The following is a 22377-nucleotide window of genomic DNA, read 5'->3' as shown; positions in this document are numbered from 1 at the left end:
AGTTAGCCCCTCTACAAATATTACCCACTACAATGTAAGGGGTGAGTTAGCCCCTCTACAAATATTACCCACTACAATGTAAGGGGTGAGTTAGCCCCTCTACAAATATTACACCACTACAATGTACGGGGTGAGTTAGCCCCTCTACAGATATTACACCACTACAATGTAAGGGGTGAGTTAGCCCCTCTACAAATATTACCCACAACAATGTAAGGGGTGGGTTAGCCCCTCTACAAATATTACCCACAACAATGTAAGGGGTGAGTTAGCCCCACTACAAATATTACCCACAACAATGTAAGGGGTGAGTTAGCCCCACTACAAATATTACCCACAACAATGTAAGGGGTGAGTTAGCCCCTCTACAAATATTACCCACAACAATGTAAGGGGTGAGTTAGCCCCTCTACAAATATTACCCACAACAATGTAAGGGGTGGGTTAGCCCCTCTACAAATATTACCCCACTACAATGTAGGGGTGAGTTAGCCCCACTACAAATATTACCCACAACAATGTAAGGGGTGAGTTAGCCCCTCTACAAATATTACCCACAACATTGTAAGGGGTGAGTTACCCCCTCTACAAATATTACCCACAACAATGTAAGGGGTGAGTTAGCCCCTCTACAAATATTACCCACAACAATGTAAGGGGTAGGTTAGCCCCTCTACAAATATTACCCACAACAATGTAAGGGGTGAGTTAGCCCCTCTACAAAGTAATTAGCATAATCACTATCATCTTACAGCAGACACGCTTTTCTGTGTGCCACATGAACAATGATGAACCCTGCTCCTGGTTTGCAGGTATTGGTGTGATCAGTCTGGAGAGGGCCTATCCACTGACTCTAGGCTCTAACATCGGCACCACAACCACAGCCCTGCTGGCAGCCCTGGCCAGCCCTGGGGACAAACTGGCTGCTGCCATACAGGTATGGACCGTTTGGGAATCACTTATTTCGTAAAAGGCTTTATTCAGAGTAACTTATATTCAAATAAAAGGGCTGAGAAACAGCAAAAGATACCTTTCCCCCAATGTCCACCTAATACTGTCCATCTTGTCTTTCCTCTCAAATGTCCATCTAATACCGTCCATCTTGTCTTTCCTCTCAAATGTCCATCTAATACTGACCATCTTCTTTCTTCTCAAATGTCCATCTAATACCGTCCATCTTGTCTTTCCTCTCAAATGTCCATCTAATACTGTCCATCTTGTCTTTCCTCTCAAATGTCCATCTAATACTGTCCATCTTGTCTTTCTCTCAAATGTCCATCTAATACTGACCATCTTCTTTCTTCTCAAATGTCCATCTAATACCGTCCATCTTGTCTTTCCTCTCAAATGTCCATCTAATACTGTCCATCTTGTCTTTCCTCTCAAATGTCCATCTAATACTGTCCATCTTGTCTTTCCTCTCAAATGTCCATCTAATACCATCCATCTTGTCTTTCCTCTCAAATGTCCATCTAATACTGTGCATCTTGTCTTCTCTCTCAAATGTCCATCAAATACTGACTATCTTCTTTCTTCTCAAATGTCCATCTAATACCGTCCATCTTGTCTTTCCTCTCAAATGTCCATCTAATACCGTCCATCTTGTCTTTCCTCTCAAATGTCCATCTAATACTGACCATCTTCTTTCTTCTCAAATGTCCATCTAATACTGACCATCCTCTTTCTTCTCAAATGTCCATCTAATACTGTCCATCTTGTCTTTCCTCTCAAATGTCCATCTAATACTGTGCATCTTGTCTTTCTCTCAAATGTCCATCTAATACTGACCATCTTCTTTCTTCTCAAATGTCCATCTAATACCGTCCATCTTGTCTTTCCTCTCAAATGTCCATCTAATACCCTCCATCTTGTCTTTCCTCTCAAATGTCCATCTAATACCGTCCATCTTGTCTTTCCTCTCAAATGTCCATCTAATACCGTCCATCTTGTCTTTCCTCTCAAATGTCCATCTAATACTGACCATCTTGTCTTTCCTCTCAAATGTCCATCTAATACCGTCCATCTTGTCTTTCCTCTCAAATGTCCATCTAATACCGTCCATCTTGTCTTTCCTCTCAAATGTCCATCTAATACTGTCCATCTTGTCTTTCCTCTCAAATGTCCATCTAATACTGACCATCTTGTCTTTCCTCTCAAATGTCCATCTAATACTGACCATCTTGTCTTTCTCTCAAATGTCCATCTAATACCGTCCATCTTGTCTTTCCTCTCAAATGTCCATTTAATACTGTCCATCTTGTCTTTCTCTCAAATGTCCATCTAATACTGACCATCTTCTTTCTTCTCAAATGTCCATCTAATACTGTCCATCTTGTCTTTCCTCTCAAATGTCCATCTAATACCGTCCATCTTGTCTTTCCTCTCAAATGTCCATCTAATACCGTCCATCTTGTCTTTCCTCTCAAATGTCCATCTAATACCGTCCATCTTGACTTTCCTCTCAAATGTCCACCTAATACTGACCATCTTGTCTCCAGATTGCTCTGTGTCACTTCTTCTTCAACATCCTGGGAATCCTGCTGTGGTACCCCATCCCTGTGACACGTGTCCCTATCCGCATGGCTCGTGCCCTGGGTGAACGCACCGCCAAGTACCGCTGGTTCGCTGTCCTCTACCTCCTCGTCTGTTTCCTGCTCCTCCCGTCCCTGGTCTTAGGCCTCTCATTGGCTGGCTGGAGAGTGATGGTGGGAGTGGGCGCACCATTTGTGGGTGTGACTGTTTTCATTGCCTTGGTGAACCTGATGCAGGTGGGTTAGACATACTGTAATCAGCCATTCTTGGAGAACATTGGAAGTCAAATTGATAATGGAGACTGTACATTTTTACGAAGATTTTCTATGCAACTTTCATTGTCATCCAAGAGTGGTTGAATAGTTCAGATGTATCAAATTTGATTGGTCTATGGTTGGTTGGTAACAACATTTCTCTGTGCTGCAGGCTCACAGCCCCGGCCACCTGCCCGCCCGTCTCCAGAGCTGGGACTTCCTGCCTCGCTGGATGCGCTCCCTCAAACCCCTTGACAGGGTCATCACCAAGGCAACTGGCTGCTGCAGCACTGGCCAAGCATCCGGAGACGACCAGGCGGCGCCCATTAACGCGGTAACGACCCATGTTGACCCCAAGATTGCATCCGCCGAGAGGAAGGCTGACCTGGCGTATGATCACCCCGTCTTTGAGTTCCTGGATGAGACGAAGTCAGGTGTACCTGTGTTTAAACTGAAGGGTCTGGAGAGGTGTAACAGCACACCCCTCTAAAGGAGATGGGTCTTGGTCTGACATGGGAAGGGTTGGTTTAATATTTTCTATTTAATCTCAGGAGTGCACTGCTCTGGGCCTCAAAGGCCATAGAGTGTTCTGGTCCTTGGCTTATAATCTATGATTGATTTCTGCCAGCTGTGCAGTCTCTCTATAGCCAATCAATGACACAAATTGATAAATGAAGTGCCTGGGAGATTACTGTACAGTATAAAGCCCAGAAGGAGATCTTATAGTCCTTGAGTACTGGAGTTGTTCACCCTCTTCTGTGAATATGTTTTATTATCATAGTGAACCAGACTGGATCCAGTAGTCTAGATTGAAGATAACAGAGGTTAAGACAACAGATTCTAATATCTCATAACTCTTTGCAAAAATGGGACCAGCTATGTTAGTTAACATCGGTGCTGGTCCAATGAATTTGTTTATTTTCGAACGCTGTCACATGGAATTATTCTATTGTCCTAACCAGTATATTTTCGACCTAGCCAGTATCTAGTTCCCTAAGTGGGGTTGGGATGGATAAGCACTCCAAGACATCCCAGTGGAATCAACGAGGGCTCACTTCACAGATAATATAAACCACATGGGCGTACATGAAATGAATGTGTACTGTGTGGGTTAGAATATTCATCGTAGGTGTGTTTTTATAAGTCTGTGTAAATGTGTCTGTTTGTGGGTTTGCTTATGTGTTCGTCACACACGCGTGCACCTACTCTAGCAAATGTAGCTTCACAGAAGTCAGTTGATTATGCAGAAGAAGATCATGCTTCAAGCCCCTTGATGATGCTGTTCCCTGTAGGGAAGAAATACTTTACTTGCACTTTGGGAACAGAATGAAATGTTCAGATTAACAGGGTCTCTCTTTGCTCCATGAACAAAACAGAGTGCAGAGTGTGCAATGATATGAAACACTAAAAGGAACGTGTTTGTCAGACAAGGGTGGAAAAAATATTTAGAAGAAATTGAAAGATACTAATAAAGTGCTTGCTACTGTATAATACAGCTCTCTGTATATGCCATTGATCGTTTCCTTGACAAGTGTCTATCTATTGATATAGCCACATTTATATAAAACAATGATATCTTGTCAAACATTGTGTACATACATTTGATTTATATATCGGTAGCCAGTCCTTTCAAATAAAAAAAGCAATCATAAGCAACAAAAATCAAGAGAAAAACACTGTCTTTGTCGTGCCATGTCTGAAGTCATAGCTAAGTCATTATCGCATCATATAGCTACAAACCTGTGTTGTATTTTAGTGGGCAAAACAGTAGAACAGTTTCTAAAAGGTTATGCTACTTAAACTTCCCAATAAGAACACAGAAGATCATTTTCCATTTAGAACATCTACTTTATTTCTGGCTACTCAACATGACCCTAGACTCCTCCACATCATCCATCCCCCCTCAGGATCCCTCCACCCTTTCACCCCATCGGTCATTCAATCAGCAGCCCTCCACCCTGCCACCCCGTCGATCATTCAATCAGCAGCCCTCCACCCTGCCACCCCGTCGATCATTCAATCAGCAGCCCTCCACCCTGCCACCCCGTCAATCATTCAATCAGCAGCCCTCCACCCTGCCACCCCGTCAATCATTCAATCAGCAGCCCTCCACCCTGCCACCCCGTCAATCATTCAATCAGCAGCCCTCCACCCTGTCACCCTGTCGATCATTCAATCAGTAGCCCTCCACTCCACGCCGGCAGTGAGTTACTTTCCACCCTGTCCCCTGTCCCCTACCCTCTAACCTCCACCCTGTCAGTCCCCTACCCTCACCCTGTCAGTCCCCTACCCTCCAACCTCCACCCTGTTCAGTCCCCTACCCTCCAACCTCCACCCTATCAGTCCCCTACCCTCCAACCTCCACCCTGTCAGTCCCCTACCCTCCAACTTCCACCCTGTTAGTCCCCTACCCTCCAACCTCCACCCTGTCAGTCCCCTACCCTCCAACCTCCACCCTGTCAGTCCCCTACTCTCCACTCTGTCATTCCCCTACCCTCCACCCGTCAGTCCCTTACCCTCCAACCTCCGCCTTGTCAGTCCCCTACGCTCCAAACCTCCACCCTGTCGGTCACCTACCCTCCAACCTCCACCCTGTCGGTCCCCTACCCTCCACCCTGTCAGTCCCTTACACTCCACCTGTCATTCCCCTACCCTCCACCCCATCAGTCCCCTACCCTCCAACCTCCACCCTGTCGGTCCCCTACCCTCCAACCTCCACCCTGTCTGTCCCCTACCCTCCAACCTCCACCCTGTCTGTCCCCTAGCCTCCAACCTCCACCCTGTCAGTCCCCTACCCTCCAACCTCCACCCTGTCTGTCCCCTAGCCTCCAACCTCCACCCTGTCAGTCCCTACCCTCCAACCTCCACCCTGTCGGTCTCCTACCCTCCAACCTCCACCCTTTAAGTCCCCTAGCCTCCAACCTCCACCCTGTCTGTCCCCTAGCCTGCAACCTCCACCCTGTCAGTCCCCTACACTCCAACCTGTCATTCCCCTACACTCCACCCTCCACCCTGTCAGTCCCCTACCTTCATGATACTGTCTGGGTCAGACTGGAGGGACCATAGACCTGCTGGTCTCCCTCCTCATGATACTGTCTGGGTCAGACTGTAGGGACCATAGACCTGCTGGTCTCTCTCCTCATGATACTGTCTGGGTCAGACTGGAGAGACCACAGACCTGCTGGTCTTCCTCCTCATGATACTGTCTGGGTCAGCCTGGAGGGGCCATAGACCTGCTGGTCTCCCTCCTCATGATACTGTCTGGGTCGGACTGAAGGGACCATAGACCTGCTGGTTTCTCTCCTCATGATACTGTCTGGGTCAGACTGGAGGAACCATAGACTTACTGGTTTCCCTCCTCATGAGGATGTCTGGGTCAGCCTGGAAGCTGTTATGGAGCCTTTTGGTTCTAGACTTGGTGCTCTGGTACCGCTCGCCGTGCGGTAGCAGAGAAAACAGTCTATGACTTGGGTGACTGAAGTCTCTGACAATTTTATGGGCTTTCCTCTGACGCTGCCTATTATATAGGTCCTGGATGGCAGGAAGCTTGGCCCCAGTGATGTACTGGACCATACGCACTACCCTCTGTAGCGCCTTAGGGTTGCTGCAAGGTCGTGGTGGGCTCCTTTTACGTGAGTTAAGGTCCTGCAGCGCCAACATGGTCGCCATAAGCCCATCCTTGGGCTCGTGCTCTCGGACCCAGGTCCGAGTGTCGTTTGGGAAAACTTGTAGAAGTTGCTCGAGGATGACGACTTCACCAATCTCATCCTGTCTTCCCCTCCGGTCAAACCCATCGTCGAACCCGATACGTCTCCGTTGGTGACTCACCCAATGGCATCGATGCAGCTCTGATGCTTTGAGGGTAGGTTCTCTGGGGAGATGTCAAACTTCTCCAGCACCGCTTCCTTCAGGTCCTTGTAGACGTTGGACAACCCCTCATCCTTTGCTGTGTAAGCCTCTAAGGCCTTGCCCATGAGAAATGGTACAAGCCTGTAGGCCCACTCCACCTCTGGCTAACGCCACATCTTGGCCATTTGCTCAAACCTCAGTAGGAGGTTATCAATGCCCTCTCCCTGCTGGTATGAAGGCATCTTCGGCTCCTTCCTCAGGAATGCTAGAGGGTGGACGTTAGCGTGACTGGACTGGTCTCCTGGTGCTGGGGACCATGCTGTGGAGTTGAAGTCCCTGCTGCGTCAATCCTCCGTTGTCCTGGTGTTGGCAGACCCAATCTTGGGCTCTCACTGAGTTCTGCATCATGAGGAGATGTGAGGATAGATTGTCGTAGGCCCCGGAACTCCTGCTTGAGGTCTTCGTCCCTCCTCTCAAGGCAGGTGAGAAGCTGCTGGAAAAGGGCTACCATGGTTGGGTGTCATTCTGATTGATCCCCCTCCTTCGCTTGGCTGCTCCCGCTGCCCTTCTATGGCTGTATATATGGTGGTTCTATCAGCAGCTCAAGCAGTTCTGTTTGGCTCCTTGGTCGGGCTCGTAGTTTCTCATAATTGACCTCTTCTTCACCGGATGATTCTATGGTATTATAGGGACAGCTAAACAGTGTTGCCCAATCAACAGTTCAATGAAAAAGGTCCCCCTTGAGGCTCCTTTTGTAGGGGAAGCCCCTCACATCAGAACATAATAAACTCATTCATTTATTAATTAAGCCATTACAAATATCAAAACATAGATTTTCCACTCAGCTAAATTTATCATGAATTATCTTCATTGAACCTTTGCAATTGGTTTATCATAACACAATATAGCACAATATAACACATTTACAGAAACCCATCGCTACTGTCATGGTGTCTTCCAATACGCCAATCACATGAACGCGCGATTTGGGACAGGCACTACAAACCCAGCCCGATTATCTAGCTGGGGTCCTTATTCGGGGCATATCCGGAAGCTACAGATATGGAAAGAGAGGAACACAAACAAATACAGAGCGCTCATCCAAAACATTGATAAGTACAATAAACGTCACTTAAGTTAAACATGAAGGCTTGTCTGCGTATTCCTTATACCATACCAAACTGTTACTGACGGGAGGTAAGAACTATGTGTGTAATGTATGAACTGAGATCGGTAAGTTAACTTGTATGTCGACCCACATTGGCACCATAACTAAAAACGGAGCAGGGTAGGGGAGAGGAGTGTGGGTGTGTTAGCTTACCAAATGATGCCTGCGCCAGTGACGGACTTCTCCTCCACAGTCCACTTGTAGGGGCCACAGAACTGCTGGTCTCCCTCCTCCATCACGGACTTAACCGACAGCCTGGAGTTTGTCAGCATTGCAGCCAGGAAGAACAGGAGATGACCCTAATGAATGAATCGATACAGACTGATGTCTTCACTAACGTCTGACTCACATACTGATGTATACAGGAGGACTATACAAATACACACACCGCTGTGATGACAGGCTCTTTATGTACTTTGTGAGTGGGAGGACATGAGAAGATGTTGGTACTATGCAGAGGAGGTTAATTGTGGAGGTGGACCATACAGTATAAAGAGGTTTATGGTAGAGATGGACCATACAGTATAAAGAGGTTTATGGTAGAGGTGGTCCATACAGTATAAAGAGGTTTATGGTAGAGGTGGACCATACAGTATAAAAGGGGTTTATGGTAGAGGTGGACCATACAGTATAAAGAGGTTTATGGTAGAGGTGGACCATACAGTATAAAGAGGTTTATGGTAGAGGTGGACCATACAGTATAAAGAGGTTTATGGTAGAGATGGACCATTCAGTATAAAGAGGTTTATGGTAGAGGTGGACCATACAGTATAAAGAGGTTTATGGTAGAGGTGGACCATACAGTATAAAGAGGTTAATGGTAGAGGTGGACCATACAGTATAAAGAGGTTTATGGTGGAGGTGGACCATACAGTATACAGAGGTTTATGGTAGAGGTGGACCATACAGTATAAAGAGGTTAATGGTAGAGGTGGACCATACAGTATAAAGAGGTTTATGGTGGAGGTGGACCATACAGTATACAGAGGTTTATGGTAGAGGTGGACCATACAGTATACAGAGGTGTATTGTACAAGTGGATGATACAGTATAAAGAGGTTTATGGTAGAGATGGACCATACAGTATACAGAGGTTTATGGTAGAGATGGACCATACAGTATACAGAGGTTTATGGTAGAGGTGGACCATACAGTACAAAGAGGTTTATGGTAGAGATGGACCATACAGTATACAGAGGTTTATGGTAGAGGTGGACCATACAGTACAAAGAGGTTTATGGTAGAGATGGACCATACAGTATAAAGAGGTTTATGGTAGAGATGGACCATACAGTATAAAGAGGTTTATGGTAGAGATGGACCATACAGTATAAAGAGGTTTATGGTAGAGATGGACCATACAGTATAAAGAGGTTTATGGTAGAGATGGACCATACAGTATAAAGAGGTTTATGGTAGAGATGGACCATACAGTATAAAGAGGTTTATGGTAGAGATGGACCATACAGTATAAAGAGGTTTATGGTAGAGATGGACCATACAGTATAAAGAGGTTTATGGTAGAGGTGGATCATACAGTATAAAGAGGTTTATGGTAGAGGTGGACCATACAGTACAAAGAGGTTTATGGTAGAGGTGGACCATACAGTATACAGAGGTTTATGGTAGAGGTGGACCATACAGTATAAAGAGGTTTATGGTAGAGATGGACCATACAGTATACAGAGGTTTATGGTAGAGGTGGACCATACAGTATAAAGAGGTTTATGGTAGAGGTGGACCATACAGTATAAAGAGGTTTATGGTAGAGATGGACCATACAGTACAAAGAGGTTTATGGTAGAGGTGGACCATACAGTATACAGAGGTTTATGGTAGAGGTGGACCATACAGTATAAATAGGTTTATGGTAGAGATGGACCATACAGTATACAGAGGTTTATGGTAGAGGTGGACCATACAGTATACAGAGGTGTATTGCACAAGTGGATGATACAGTATAAAGAGGTTTGTTGTACAAGTGGACAATACAGTATGAAGTTAGAACATTCGGCTTGAGTACAAATTGCCTACTTGTAAATCCCCTGTGTGTCTCAGGAGCATGCCACATGCCTCAATAACTAATTCCACAAACTTACAAACCTTAGCCCCAAATGCTTTTGAACCTGTTAATTTCTGCTTCCATGGCATTTCTTCTCACAAATAACTGATCTCTACAGTACATCAATAATCTACTAGGAGAGAAACCTTTGGTCATTATTAAGACACTTTAACTGCTGATCTAAAAGGCAGAATAAAATTAACTATCAAAGACAAGAAATATAGCTGAATATAGATTTTGGGCTCCCGAGTGGTGCAGTGGTCATAGGCACTGCATCTCAGTTCTAGATGAGTCACTACAGAACCTGGTTTGATTCCAGGCTGTATCACAACCGGCCGTGATTGGGAAACCCAAAGGGCGGAGCACAATTGGCCCAGCGTTGTTTTATTTTGTTTTTTTATTTCACCTTTATTTAACCAGGTAGACCAGTTGAGAACAAGTTCTCATTTACAACTGCGACCTGGCCAAGATAAAGCAAAGTGGTGTGACACAAACAACACAGAGTTACACATGGAGTAAACAAACATACAGTCAATAACACAATAGAAAAATCAAATATATATATATATTGTTAGGGTTTGGCCGGGGTAGGCTGTCATTGTAAAGAAGAAATTGTTAAATAAAAATAGATGACGCGACACTCTCTTCTCATAAGGTTCAGCCAGCAAACTATAAACCTGATGACCTGCGATGACTGCTATTCATTAACAGAGTAGTACTGGGTGACCCTGTTAACCCTGTGGGAGTCTAATAAACATATTATGTCGTCTAAATGCTATACTCCTGTGCCAAGGTCATTGGGTTGCAGCGTCAATGATTCTTATTAGAAATCAACATGACTTGTCAAAATGAGTGAGAGTTGTGCTTGTATTGTACGTTGTAATAATCCTTGTTAAATGTGCTCACATTCCATCACTAATGTGCTTGGTTGGAGGTGAGGCTAGTCCTAGTGAGAGGGTAGGCCATGCTAGTGTGAACCTCTGACGGCTGGGCTGTTTCTCTCACTGTGAAGGATCAGCATGCTAGCACATGTCAATAGAGTACCACCGGATGAGTCATAATACCCATAAAACCTAGTGGTGAAACAGGGAAATGGTTCCAATCGTTTTCCACCATACATTTTTCCCATGGGGGATTTTAAAAACAATTACAATAAGGGCTGTGTTTTGTGTAGGCTTACCCTGGTGCGACATTTTGATAACCATGTAAATCTCTCTAGGACAAGGTGACTTTTATCATTATGTTTGCCCGGATTAATCCCCCCAAAATGAATGGCTAATTAGCTGCTAATGTGGCTATCATAACGAACTACAAATGCCATTATGATCTGGACGAGACTGCCGAATCGAGGCAAAGGTAAGATTCTCTGGAGTAACTATCTAATGTTAGTTAAACATAGTAATGAATAAATTGCCTACATTTAATTAAATTGACATTTCTGTGATCTGTCTTGTAAAAGTTTTAAATTGACACAATACCTGTTAGCAAAGGTGTCAGCTACAGATAACGTGCAGGAGCTTGCAGGGATTTGTAGTTTTGCATTATGTCTACTTTGACGTCTACTTTAGCATTTTTGAATCTGAGATTAAATAGAGCCGAATATATTGATAAAAGTCACCTTGTCCTAGATAGATTTACATGGTTATCAAAACGCCAGGGTAAGCCTTCACAAAACACAGACCTTATTTTAAGTATTTCTAAAATTAATGGTGGGAAAATTATTGAAACCATTGCCCTGTTTGATCTCTAGGTTTTAGGGGTATTATGACACCTCCACTGTGGAGCTCTATACAGGATAAATCCGATGTCTGTTTGAAGACGCCAATCAAAGGAGTTGGGGATTTGGTGTGATGTATCAAATCAAATCAAATTGTATTGGTGACATACACATGGTTAGCAGATGTTAATGCGAGTGTAGCAAAATGCTTATGCTTCTAGTTCCGACAGTGCAGTAATATCTAACAAGTAATCTAAAAATTCCACAACAATTAACTAATACACACAAATCTAAAGGGATGGAATAAGAATATGTACATGTAAATATAAATATATGGATGAGCGATGACCGAGCGGCATAGGCAAGATACAATAGATGGTATAAAATACAGTATATACTTATGAAATTAGTATGGAAGATATGTAAACATTATTAAAGTGACTAGTGATCCATTTATTAAAATGGACAATGATTTCCAGTATATGTAGTACATGTATGTAGGCAGCAGCCTCTCTGTGTTAGTGATGGCTGTTTAACAGTCTGATGGCCTTGAGCTAGAAGTAGTTTTTCAGGCTCTCGGTCCCAACTTTGATGCACCTGTAATCACCTCGCCTTCTGGATGATAGCGGGGTGAACAGGCTGTTGCGCCTTCTTCACCACACTGTCTGTGTGGGTGGACCATTTCTGTTTGTCCATGATGTGTATGCCAAGGAACTTAACACTCTCCACATTTTCCACTGCTGTCCCATTTACGTGGATACATGGGGGGGTTGCTCCCTCTGCTGTTTCCTGAAGTACACCATCATCTCCTTTGTTATTTTCCTGACACCACACTCCGAGTGCCTTCACCTCCTTCCTGTAGGCTGTCTTGTTGTTGGTAATCAAGCCCACCACTGTTGTGTCGTCTGCAAACATGATGATTGAATTGGAGGCGTGCATGGCCATGCAGTCATGGGTGAACAGGAAGTACAGGAAGGGGCGGAGCACGCATCCTTGTGGGGCCCCAGTGTTGAGGATCAGCAAAGTGGAGATGTTGTTTCTTTCCTTCACCACCTGGGGGCGGCCCGTCAGGAAGTCCAGGACCCAATTGTACAGGGCCTCAAGCTTAATGATGAGCTTGGAGGTTACTATGGGGTTGAATGCTGAGTTGTAGTCAATGAACAGCATTCTTACATAGGTATTCTTCTTGTCCAGATGGGATAGGGTAGTGTGCAGTGTGATGGTGATTGCATCGTCTGTGGACCTATTGGGGCGGTAAGCAAATTGAAGTGGGTCTAGGGTGGCCGGTAAGGTGGAGGTGATATGATCTTTGTCTGGTCTCTCAAAGCACTTCATGATAACAGAAGTGAGTGCTATGGGGCGATAGTCATTTAGTTCAGTTATCTTTGCCTTCTTGGGTACAGGGACAATGGTGGCACCATCTTGAAGCATGTGGGGACAGCAGACTGGGATAGGGAGAGATTGAATATGTCCGTAAACACAAGAGCCAGCTGGTCTTTCCATGGTTAAATGCGGTGGTTCGCATTTTCAATTTTGCGCAAATGCCACCATCTATCCACGGTTTCTGGTTAGGGTAGGTTTTAATAGTCACAGTGGGTACAACATCTCCAACGCACTTCCTTATAAACTCACTCACCAAATCAGCATATATATCGATGTTATTCTTCGAGGCTATCAGGAACATTTCCAAGTACGCGTGATCAAAACAATTTTGAAGCCTGGATTTCGATTGGTCAGACCAACGATGAATGGTTCTTGTCATGAGTATATCCTGTTTGAGTTTCTGCCTATAGGAAGGTAGTGGAGTCATGGTCGGATTTGCCGAAGGCAGGGCGGGGTAGGGCCTTGTATGCATCGCAGAAGTTAGAGTAGCAGTGATCCAGTGTATTACTGCACGTGTGCTACAATCAATATGCTGGTAGAATTTGTTAGTCTTGTTCTCAAATTTGCTTTGCTAAAATCCCAAGCTACAATAAATGTTTCCTCAGGATATATGATTTCCAGTTTGCATAGAGTCCAATGAAGTTTCTTGAGGGTCGTCATGGTATCGGCTTGAGGGGGGATATACAATCACCGTCGAGTATTCTCCTGGGAGATAATATGATCTGCATTTGATTGTAAGGAATTCTAGGTCAGGTGAACAACAGGACTTGAGTTCCTTTATGTTGTTACGATTACACAATGAGTTGTGAAGCATAAATCCATGCCCTTCTTCTTCCCAGAGAAGTTTATTTCTGTAGGCGCGACGCATGAAGAATCCCGGTGGCTCTACCGACTCCATATCCCGAGAGAGACATGTTTCTGTGAAACAGAGAATCTCTCTGGACAGCAACCTTTTCCCTAATTCCGTCTACCTTCTCGTCTGGAGACTTGACGTTGGCGAGTAATATACTTGGAAGCGGTGGGTGGTGTGCACGCCTTCGAAGTCTGACCATGAGGCCACTCCATCTACCTCATCTGTGGCGACATTGTTTTGGGTCGGCCTCTGGGATTAGTCGCATTCCTGGTAAATTGACGTCGCTCTGATATCCAATAGTTATCCCGGCTGTATGTAATAACGTAGAAATAATACGTAAAAAAACAAAACACTGCATAGTTTCCTAAGGACTAAAAGCGAGGTTACCATCTCTGTCGGCGCCATCTTGCTTATGGAGGAAGTGGTAATGGTAATGTGAAACCCCTCTCTGCGAGAGTTGGGCAGCGCGAAAGCACGTGAAGGTGCTTTGACAACCAAGGTATGTGGTGGTGCAAATATGTCAACCACTGCTGGAAGGTCGTTTTAATTGGTCATGCAGTGAACAAGAGGGATAGGCTTTCATTCGAAAGACAATGTAGTACAGTACAATGAGAGCACACACAACAGAATTCACAGCCTGTTTTGAATGTCTCTCTGTCTGCCTCTCCACCTCTCCCTCTTGTTCACTTCCCTGGTCCTTCACTGGCTCTGATAAGGTCCCTCAAAGTCAATGTTGGTCTCTGCTGTCTGGTGTTTCTCTCTTCAGCTGTTGATTACCTCCACCCCCAGCAGCAGAAACACACTGCTACTGAATGTCTCACATCAGCCCAGGAGCAGGGCTGGTAGAGAGAGGGAACAGATAGAGAAAGAACAGATAAAGGGTAAGAGGTAATACCAGATTATGTAATAGAGGAGAGAGGAGGCTAGTTATGACTTGTAATGACTCTAACTCGCATTGATCTAACTCGACGACTTCTAGGAAACAAAGAGAGTGCGTGACTCCAGGTTCACATGTAATAACATACCCTCCTAACTTCCATAAGCAGCATCCCCTACACAGAGAGACACAGTTAGCTGCTTGCTCAAATAGATTCCAGTATCTTCATCCTCATCAGGCAGTAATTCATTAAAGTGCTGTATTGAACCAGGGATTGATCCAGGGAGATGAGGCTGAGATTCATCAAACTAGACTAAGACCTAAACCTAACTAAAATCTTTGTGAACGATGGGAAGCAACACCAACCGACAGAGGGTTCGTTCACTTACAGCTGTTAATGCTGATAGCAACTATTATCCCACTGTTATCCTATTATAACTGGTATTTCCCAGCACATAGAACATATTTTACAATATGAGATATAACAAAAGATGGCTGGGTGGATGGATGGCTAGGTGGGTGGATAGATGGTTTTGTGGGTAGATGGCTATCTGGTTGGGTGGATGGCTGGGGGGACGGGTGGATGGCGAGCTGGATGTGTGGCTAAGTGGGTGGGTGGATGGCTAGGTGGGGAATGGATGGATGGCTAGGTGGGTGGGTGGGTGGCTAGGTGGATGTGTGGCTAAGTGGGTGGGTGGGTGGGTGGATGGATTGATAAATGGGTGGATAGATGGCTAGGTGGGTGGCTAGGTGGGTGGCTAGGGGGGTGGGTGTATGTCAAGGTGGGTGGGTGGGTACCTAGGTGGGTGGATGGATAGGTACATGGCTAGGTAGATGCTAGGTGGGTGGATGGCTAGGTTAATGGCTAGGGGGGTGGGAGTAAAGGTGGGTGGGTGATATGGGTGGGCGTCTAGGTGGGTGGGTGGGAGTATAGGTGGGTAAGTGGGAGTCTAGGTGGGCGGCTGGGTTGGAGTAGGTGGGTGGGTGGGTGGGAGTCTAGGTGTGTTGGTGGGTGTCTAGGTGGGTGGGTATGCATGCACACACACACTCAGTCACAATTGCATGAGCTAGTGTGAGCAGGCTTACACTCCCGCACACACATACACATATACACACTCACTGAATGATCCATCAAATTGCTGAAGGAGAAGTTGGACACCATGTTTGTTTATCTCTAGGATCTGATAATAGAAATAAGTGGCCACTCTATCACAATCCTCCCTGACTCTCTCTCTCTCTCACACACACACACACACACACACACAGACACACACACACGCGATAATTACTTCCAGATAGAGGATGGAAGAGAGACAGAGGCTGAGCAATGTGCAGCAGGAGATGGATAACCATTAAAGTCCAATACAGTACATTGATTTGGTTGCATTGCTCAGTAAGTGAAGGGATTCTAGTGTGCGGTGAACATTTGTCAAATCTCCTGTGTTTGTATGCTCTCTGTCAAGAAATGTCAAGAAAGTCAAGAAAGTAATGAAAATATTATTCAAAGTAGAACTGTTGATTGGCTCTTGATTATTCTGTCATTGGGTTGAATCAGTGTGTGTGTTTAAAGTGGTGTTACATCATCTCACTTCATCCCTTTCATCAGCTGCTATCTGTCACTCAGAAAGAAGACAGAAGTGAAGAGATTGAGATCGGGTTTCAATCCAAGGCGACTTTTCGAAAATGTTCCCGACGTTTGCAGAAATCACATTAACGGTAAATACTGTGGATGTCAGCACTGCAGATTTTGGCGCAGAGGATGTCTGTGTGTCGACTTTTAAATGACCTTTTAAATGTCAAGTGCAATGCGCTTCCCTACAACAGACCTTGGCTTGAATCCTGGCCAGAGAGGCCTTGGTGGAGGCCTGTCCAAGTTTGTCTGGGATTCCATATCTAATGTTCATACAGGTTGAACGCAGTGGGAGTTTGATTCAGCATAAAGATGTTCCTGTTTTGTTTTGGTCTCCCTCTCCCCTTTGTCATCAAAGACTGTGGAAGTTTGTTAGCTTGTCTTAATGATCAGGCAATTTAATCAATTACTCCTATGAAAAGTGGCCCGGATAACATTAATGTTAGCTTTCCTTTGGTACTCACCTTAACGTGATGCGCTGGGCCTGAAATGAATAGTCTCCTGCTGTAAATATATCCTTTTGATATGAAAGAACAATCACCCAATGAATGACACCTTAACCCAGCAAGTTTCAAATGTATAAAAAATCCAGACCTATTGTTTGGTTTCATAGCTACATCATTGAAAGTTGAAACATATATTTTTGGGGAATAAACGTTTTTCAAAACGTTTGTAAGAGATACGATAAGAAAGCTTTGTTTGCCTATTTGTTCCCTGACTAAGATGAAACTCCCAGAGCTCCGAGGCACTTTCCGCAGAGATGACAGATAACGTATGCAGAGTCCAATAGCTGTTTGTTGTTCGACATCACATTTTCCACCAGACCACTTTGCATGCAAATAGACCAGTGGACGTGTGTCTCTTGTGGCAGTATGCGTGTTATGGACCAAAGAAGAAGATTAGAAGAAGTGCAAGTGTACAGAACCAGTGTGGGAGGCATAGAACCATGAGGAAGTACCTAAAGTGGTTGTGTTCATAAAGATAAGGCCAACGTTTTCAGCATGCCTTAACCCTTCTGTGTATTGCATCATAACATATCCAATCACAGCACACAACAACTGAAACCCTATCTACTCGCATTAGTATAGAGGAAGATAGAGATCGATGATGTTTCTTGTACAGGAGAATTGCATTGGTAGAAATCCCCAACTCACAACCCCCGACCCCCGACCCACTCACTTGTTCAACCGTAAGTACACAGATTTTCCATATAGGAAAAGATCCTGCCATACATTCCCCCTTGCAACCACTACCATTTCTGACATAACAATGCAATGAACGTTGATGCCCCCCCCCCCCCCCACACACACACCATTGACTGTTACTTTCTGTTACCCTCCCTTCTCCCACTTGTTTCCTATGGAGATGATTTGATGCTGCAGACCCGAGGAGAGGTCAGTAGGTTACCATGACGACCCCTGAGAGAGCCATCCACAGTGACAACATTGCATGTAGAGCAGTTGAAAGGTTGTGAGATCACGGATGTCGCGGTGTGTCTGTGTTGAACTCCAGAGAGTACAATAACACTACAATAGGCAGACTCACAGTGTTTACATTATATAGTAAAATGTGGCAGTGTGCTGATAGATGGTTAACCAATACTAGAGGTAGGCCTATATTACTTGTAACATTGGAAGTCATGTTGTGATAACAGCACACTGATTTGTAAACCCATTGTAACATTAGTAGTAATTTCCCTCATTTTCTCAGCTCTCCCCTCTCCTCTCCTCTCCTCTCTCCTCTCCTCTCCTCTCCTCTCCTCTCCTCTCCTCTCCTCTCCTCTCCTCTCCTCTCCTCTCCTCTCCTCTCCTCTCCTCTCCTCTCCTCTCCTCTCCTCTCCTCTCCTCTCCTCTCCTCTCCTCTCCTCTCCTCTCCTCAACCCCTCTCCTCTCCTCTCCTCTCCTCTCCTCTCCTCTCCTCTCCTCTCCTCTCCTCTCCTCTCCTCTCCTCTCCTCTCCTCTCCTCTCCTCTCCTCTCCTCTCCTCTCCTCTCCTCTCCTCTCCTCTCCTCTCCTCTCCTCTCCTCACAGTACATTCTGTACAGCAATGTTGTTACTGATATGTTTTTTATTTATGATGATAGGTGCTAATTTATTATCCTTTTCTCTTCATTCTTGTCTTGTCTTCGTTATTCCTCATATTCTATATATTGACCTAGTCTACTTATTAGTCCTCTTCTATCTTTTCACATAGTCTACTTATTAGTCCTCTTCTATATTTTCACCTAGTCTACTTATTAGTCCCCTTCTATCTTTTCACATAGTCTACTTATTAATCCTCTTCTATCTTTTCACCTAGTCTACTTATTAGTCCCCTTCTATCTATTCAACTATTCTATTTATTAGTCCTCTTCTATCTTTTCATCTAGTCTACTTATTAGTCCTCTTCTATCTTTTCACCTAGTCTACTTATTAGTCCTCTTCTATCTTTTCACCTAGTCTACTTATTAGTCCTCTTCTATCTTTTCACCTAGTCTACTTATTAGTCCTCTTCTATCTTTTCACCTAGTCTACTTATTAGTCCTATCTATTCAACTATTCTATTTATTAGTCCTCTTCTATCTATTCACTTATTCTACTTATTAGTCCCCTTCTATCTATTAACCTATTCTATTTATTCCCAGCCTCTCTTTTCACCTCCTCCCCTCATGCATCTCTTCTCCTCTGCTATTACCACCTCTAATCTTCTTGCCAGTCCTCTCTCCTCCTCTCTCAGATAGAGGGATAGAATGAGTAGAATGAATCGCTTTTAATTGACAGCTCCTTGTTTCACTGTGTGTCCTGCTGGTGGAATGGGCACAACAGTGCATGAGGGATCTACCTGCTGTGATTTCCAATGAAGCAGAGGACCTAGCTAGCCGTACAACCTTGGTGTGTGTGTGTGTGTGTGTGTGTGTGTGTGTGTGTGTGTGTGTGTGTGTGTGTGTGTGTGTGTGTGTGTGTGTGTGTGTGTGTGTGTGTGTGTGTGTGTGTGTGTGTGTGTACGTGTGTGTGTGTGTGTGTGTGTGTACGTGTGTGTGTGTGTGTGTGTGTGTACGTGTGCGTGTGCGTGGATTGTACCCCTGCAATGTTTCCAATATGGTTCAGTCAAACTCACTTTCCTGAGCAGCTTTTGTGTCAGGTCTTGATGAATTAATTTGGGGTTTTGTGTGCAGGATGCAATGTTGGGATAGCTGCTCTGAAAATATAGTTCCCTGTCACATGTGCTCCTTCTCCGGCCACTAGGTCATCAGGCTGCTCATTAACCCGCACACCTGTCACCATTGTCACGCACACCAGCGCCTCATGACACTCACCTGGACTCCATCACTTCCTTGATTACCTTCCCTACGAATGTCACACCCTTTGGTTCCCCAGGCATTATTATTTCTGTTCCAGCTTCATGTCTGTGCTTTGTTTGTGTTTATTGTTTTGTATTAAGTTCCGTACCTTTATTAAATGTACTCACTCCCTGAACTTGCTTCCCGACTCTCAGCGCACATCGTTACATTCACCAAGCTACCAATTCCTTCACACTGGAAGAAGTTAAACTACACTAAATCTACTAAAGCTTAAGAAAATATAGTTAACTAAACTAAAAGAAAATGTAAAAAGTAGTTCACTACATCCAAACTACTTTGTGAAAAATTATCATATGTAAATCTGAAATGTCATAGACTTTAAAGTACAAGAACAGACCACTTTGGGAATTTATGGAATTTTATGGAACTTATGGAATTGTTTTAAGATAGGCATACCATGAATCATTTAGCTCTTTGATTTTTAATTTTAGGACCACTATTTGGCCGGCACCAGACATAGGAGGTCCCGTGTAAAAAACATGCTCCCCTATGGAAATCAAATGCCCATCCAAAAGATTCCTTATGGTGCCGGCCCTGGTCAAGAAAACTAAAGTATATATACAGTGCCTTTGGAAAGTATTCAGACCCCTTGACTTTTTCCATATTTTGTTACGTTACAGCCTGATTCTATAATGGATTAAATAAAACAAATTCCTCAGCAATCTACACACAATACCATAGAATGACACAGCAAAAACAGGCTTTTATAAATTTTGCAAATGTATTACAAATAAAAACAGAAAAAACATATTTACATAAGTATTCAGATCCTTTGCTATGAAAATCGAAATTCAGCTCAGGTGCATCCTGTTTCCATTGATCATCCTTGAGATGTTTCCACATCTTGACTGGAGCCCACCTGTGGTAATTTGAATTGATTGGACATGATTTGGAAAGTCACACACCTCTCTATGTAGGGTCCCACAGTTGACAGTGCATGTCAGAGCAAAAACCTAGGCATGAAGTCGAAGTAATTGTCCGTAGAGCTCAGAGACAGGATTGTGTCGAGGCACAGATCTGGGGAAGGGCACCAAACAATTTATGCAGCATTGAAGGTCCCCAAGATCACAGTGGCCTCCATCATTCTTACATGGAAGAATCCCACACCTTTCCCCCTCAGGACACTGAAAAGATTTGGAATGGGTCCCCAGATCCTTCAAAAGTTCTACAGTTGCACCATCGAGAGCATCCTGACCGGTTGCATCACTGCCTGGTATGGCAACTGCTCGGTATCTGACCGTAAGGAGGTACAGAGGGTATTGCGTACGGCCCAGTACATCCCTGGGGACAACCTTCCTGCAATGGGCGATGTGGGCGGTGTCAGAGGGAAGCCCAACAGTCACCCAAGACTGTTCTCTCTGCCACCACACGGCAACAGGTACCGGAGTGCCAAGTCTAGGACCAAAAGGCTCCTTAGCAGCTTCTACCCCCAAGTCATAAGACTGCTGAACAATTAATCAAATGGCCACCCTCCATTTTATTTTTACACTGCTGCTAAACTGAACCAAACTGAGATTTTTAATCTCAGGGTATCCTGCTATTGATACACTTGTTAAATTATGCAACAGAACATAACAACAACAGTAATTAATGAGGGGGTCTAGACAGAGCAGTTGAGTGCAGGTAGGCTTAGACAGAGCAAGTTGTTGGTGATTGGAGCCCTGTTCCACCTCTTTATGTTAATGTCTTCGTATATGCAAATACCTTTTTTTATTTAACCTTTATTTAACTAGGCAAGTCAGATAAAAACAAATTCTTATTTACAATAACGGCCCAGCCCTAACCTGGACGACGCTGGGCCAATTGTGCGCCGCCCTATGGGACTTCCAATCATGCCTGGTTGTGATACAGGTTGAAATCAAACCAGGTCTGTAGTGACACCTCTAGCACTGAGAGGCAGTGCCTTAGACCGCTGTGCCACTCAGGAACTCTTATTAAGCTCATATAATTTTCTTTATTATAGAAAAAAAATACCTGATAGCATTAGAACATGTATATACTGTATAAGCTGTAGTGGTGTGTGGGTAAAATCACTGGGGAAGCCTTAATATGCCTTGCGACCATGATATACAGTATAGGCCTAAAGGTCGAGGTCTAGGCCTAAAGGTCGAGCCAATAAGAAGACATAGTGGCAGAATAAATTCAACCACACCTTGTTCTTTTTTGTTTTTATTTAACATTTTTTGTATTTTACCCTCTTTTTCCCCCCCAATTTTGTGATATCCAATTGCGATCCAAATACGATCATGTCAATGATGTGCGCTGAGAGTCGGGAAACAAGTTCAGGGAGTGAGTGTCTTAATAAATAAACTCAACATAATACACAACAAGAAACACGAACAACACACAGACATGACACTGGAACAGAAACAATGACTGCCTGAAATACACTGCCTGATGCTTCCCTTAGGTGAGGCGTTATTCTGTAACGATGTGCGTTGAGAGTCGGGAAGCAAGTTCAGGGAGTGAGTATATTAAAATACATTTTTTTTAAACATTAAAAAACAAGTAACACAATCAACTCACAGACATGACACTGGAACAGAAACAATAACGCCTGGGGGAGGAACCAAAGGGAGTGACAGATATAGGGAAGATAATTAGGGAAGTGATGGAGGCCAGGTGAGTCGGATGAAGCGCAGGTGCGCGTAACAATGGGGACAGGTGTGCGCCATAATGAGCACACCTATTGCATGTACAGTAACAAACAGTA

The 22377-nt window shown here is 44.4% G+C and overlaps 1 protein-coding gene across 5 annotated transcripts in view; it reads left to right on the top strand.

Moving 5' to 3' along the window:
- The window catches only part of slc34a1a (solute carrier family 34 member 1a), a 29989-nt gene extending 25537 nt beyond the window's left edge, over positions 1–4452 (top strand). For all 5 annotated transcript variants that reach the window (XM_031789921.1, XM_031789920.1, XM_031789919.1 and 2 more), the window contains 3 exons: positions 813–937; positions 2499–2768; positions 2959–4452. In XM_031789921.1, the coding sequence (XP_031645781.1) occupies positions 813–937; positions 2499–2768; positions 2959–3276 (713 nt within the window). In that variant the 3' untranslated portion in view covers positions 3277–4452. The remainder of the gene's footprint in view (positions 1–812; positions 938–2498; positions 2769–2958) is intronic.
- Positions 4453–22377: the final 17925 nt, after the last annotated feature.

This window comes from Oncorhynchus kisutch, linkage group LG15 (genome assembly GCF_002021735.2).
Source record: "Oncorhynchus kisutch isolate 150728-3 linkage group LG15, Okis_V2, whole genome shotgun sequence".
In the NCBI taxonomy this organism is placed as follows: domain Eukaryota; kingdom Metazoa; phylum Chordata; class Actinopteri; order Salmoniformes; family Salmonidae; genus Oncorhynchus; species Oncorhynchus kisutch.
This window is presented reverse-complemented; position numbering and strand designations above follow the sequence as displayed.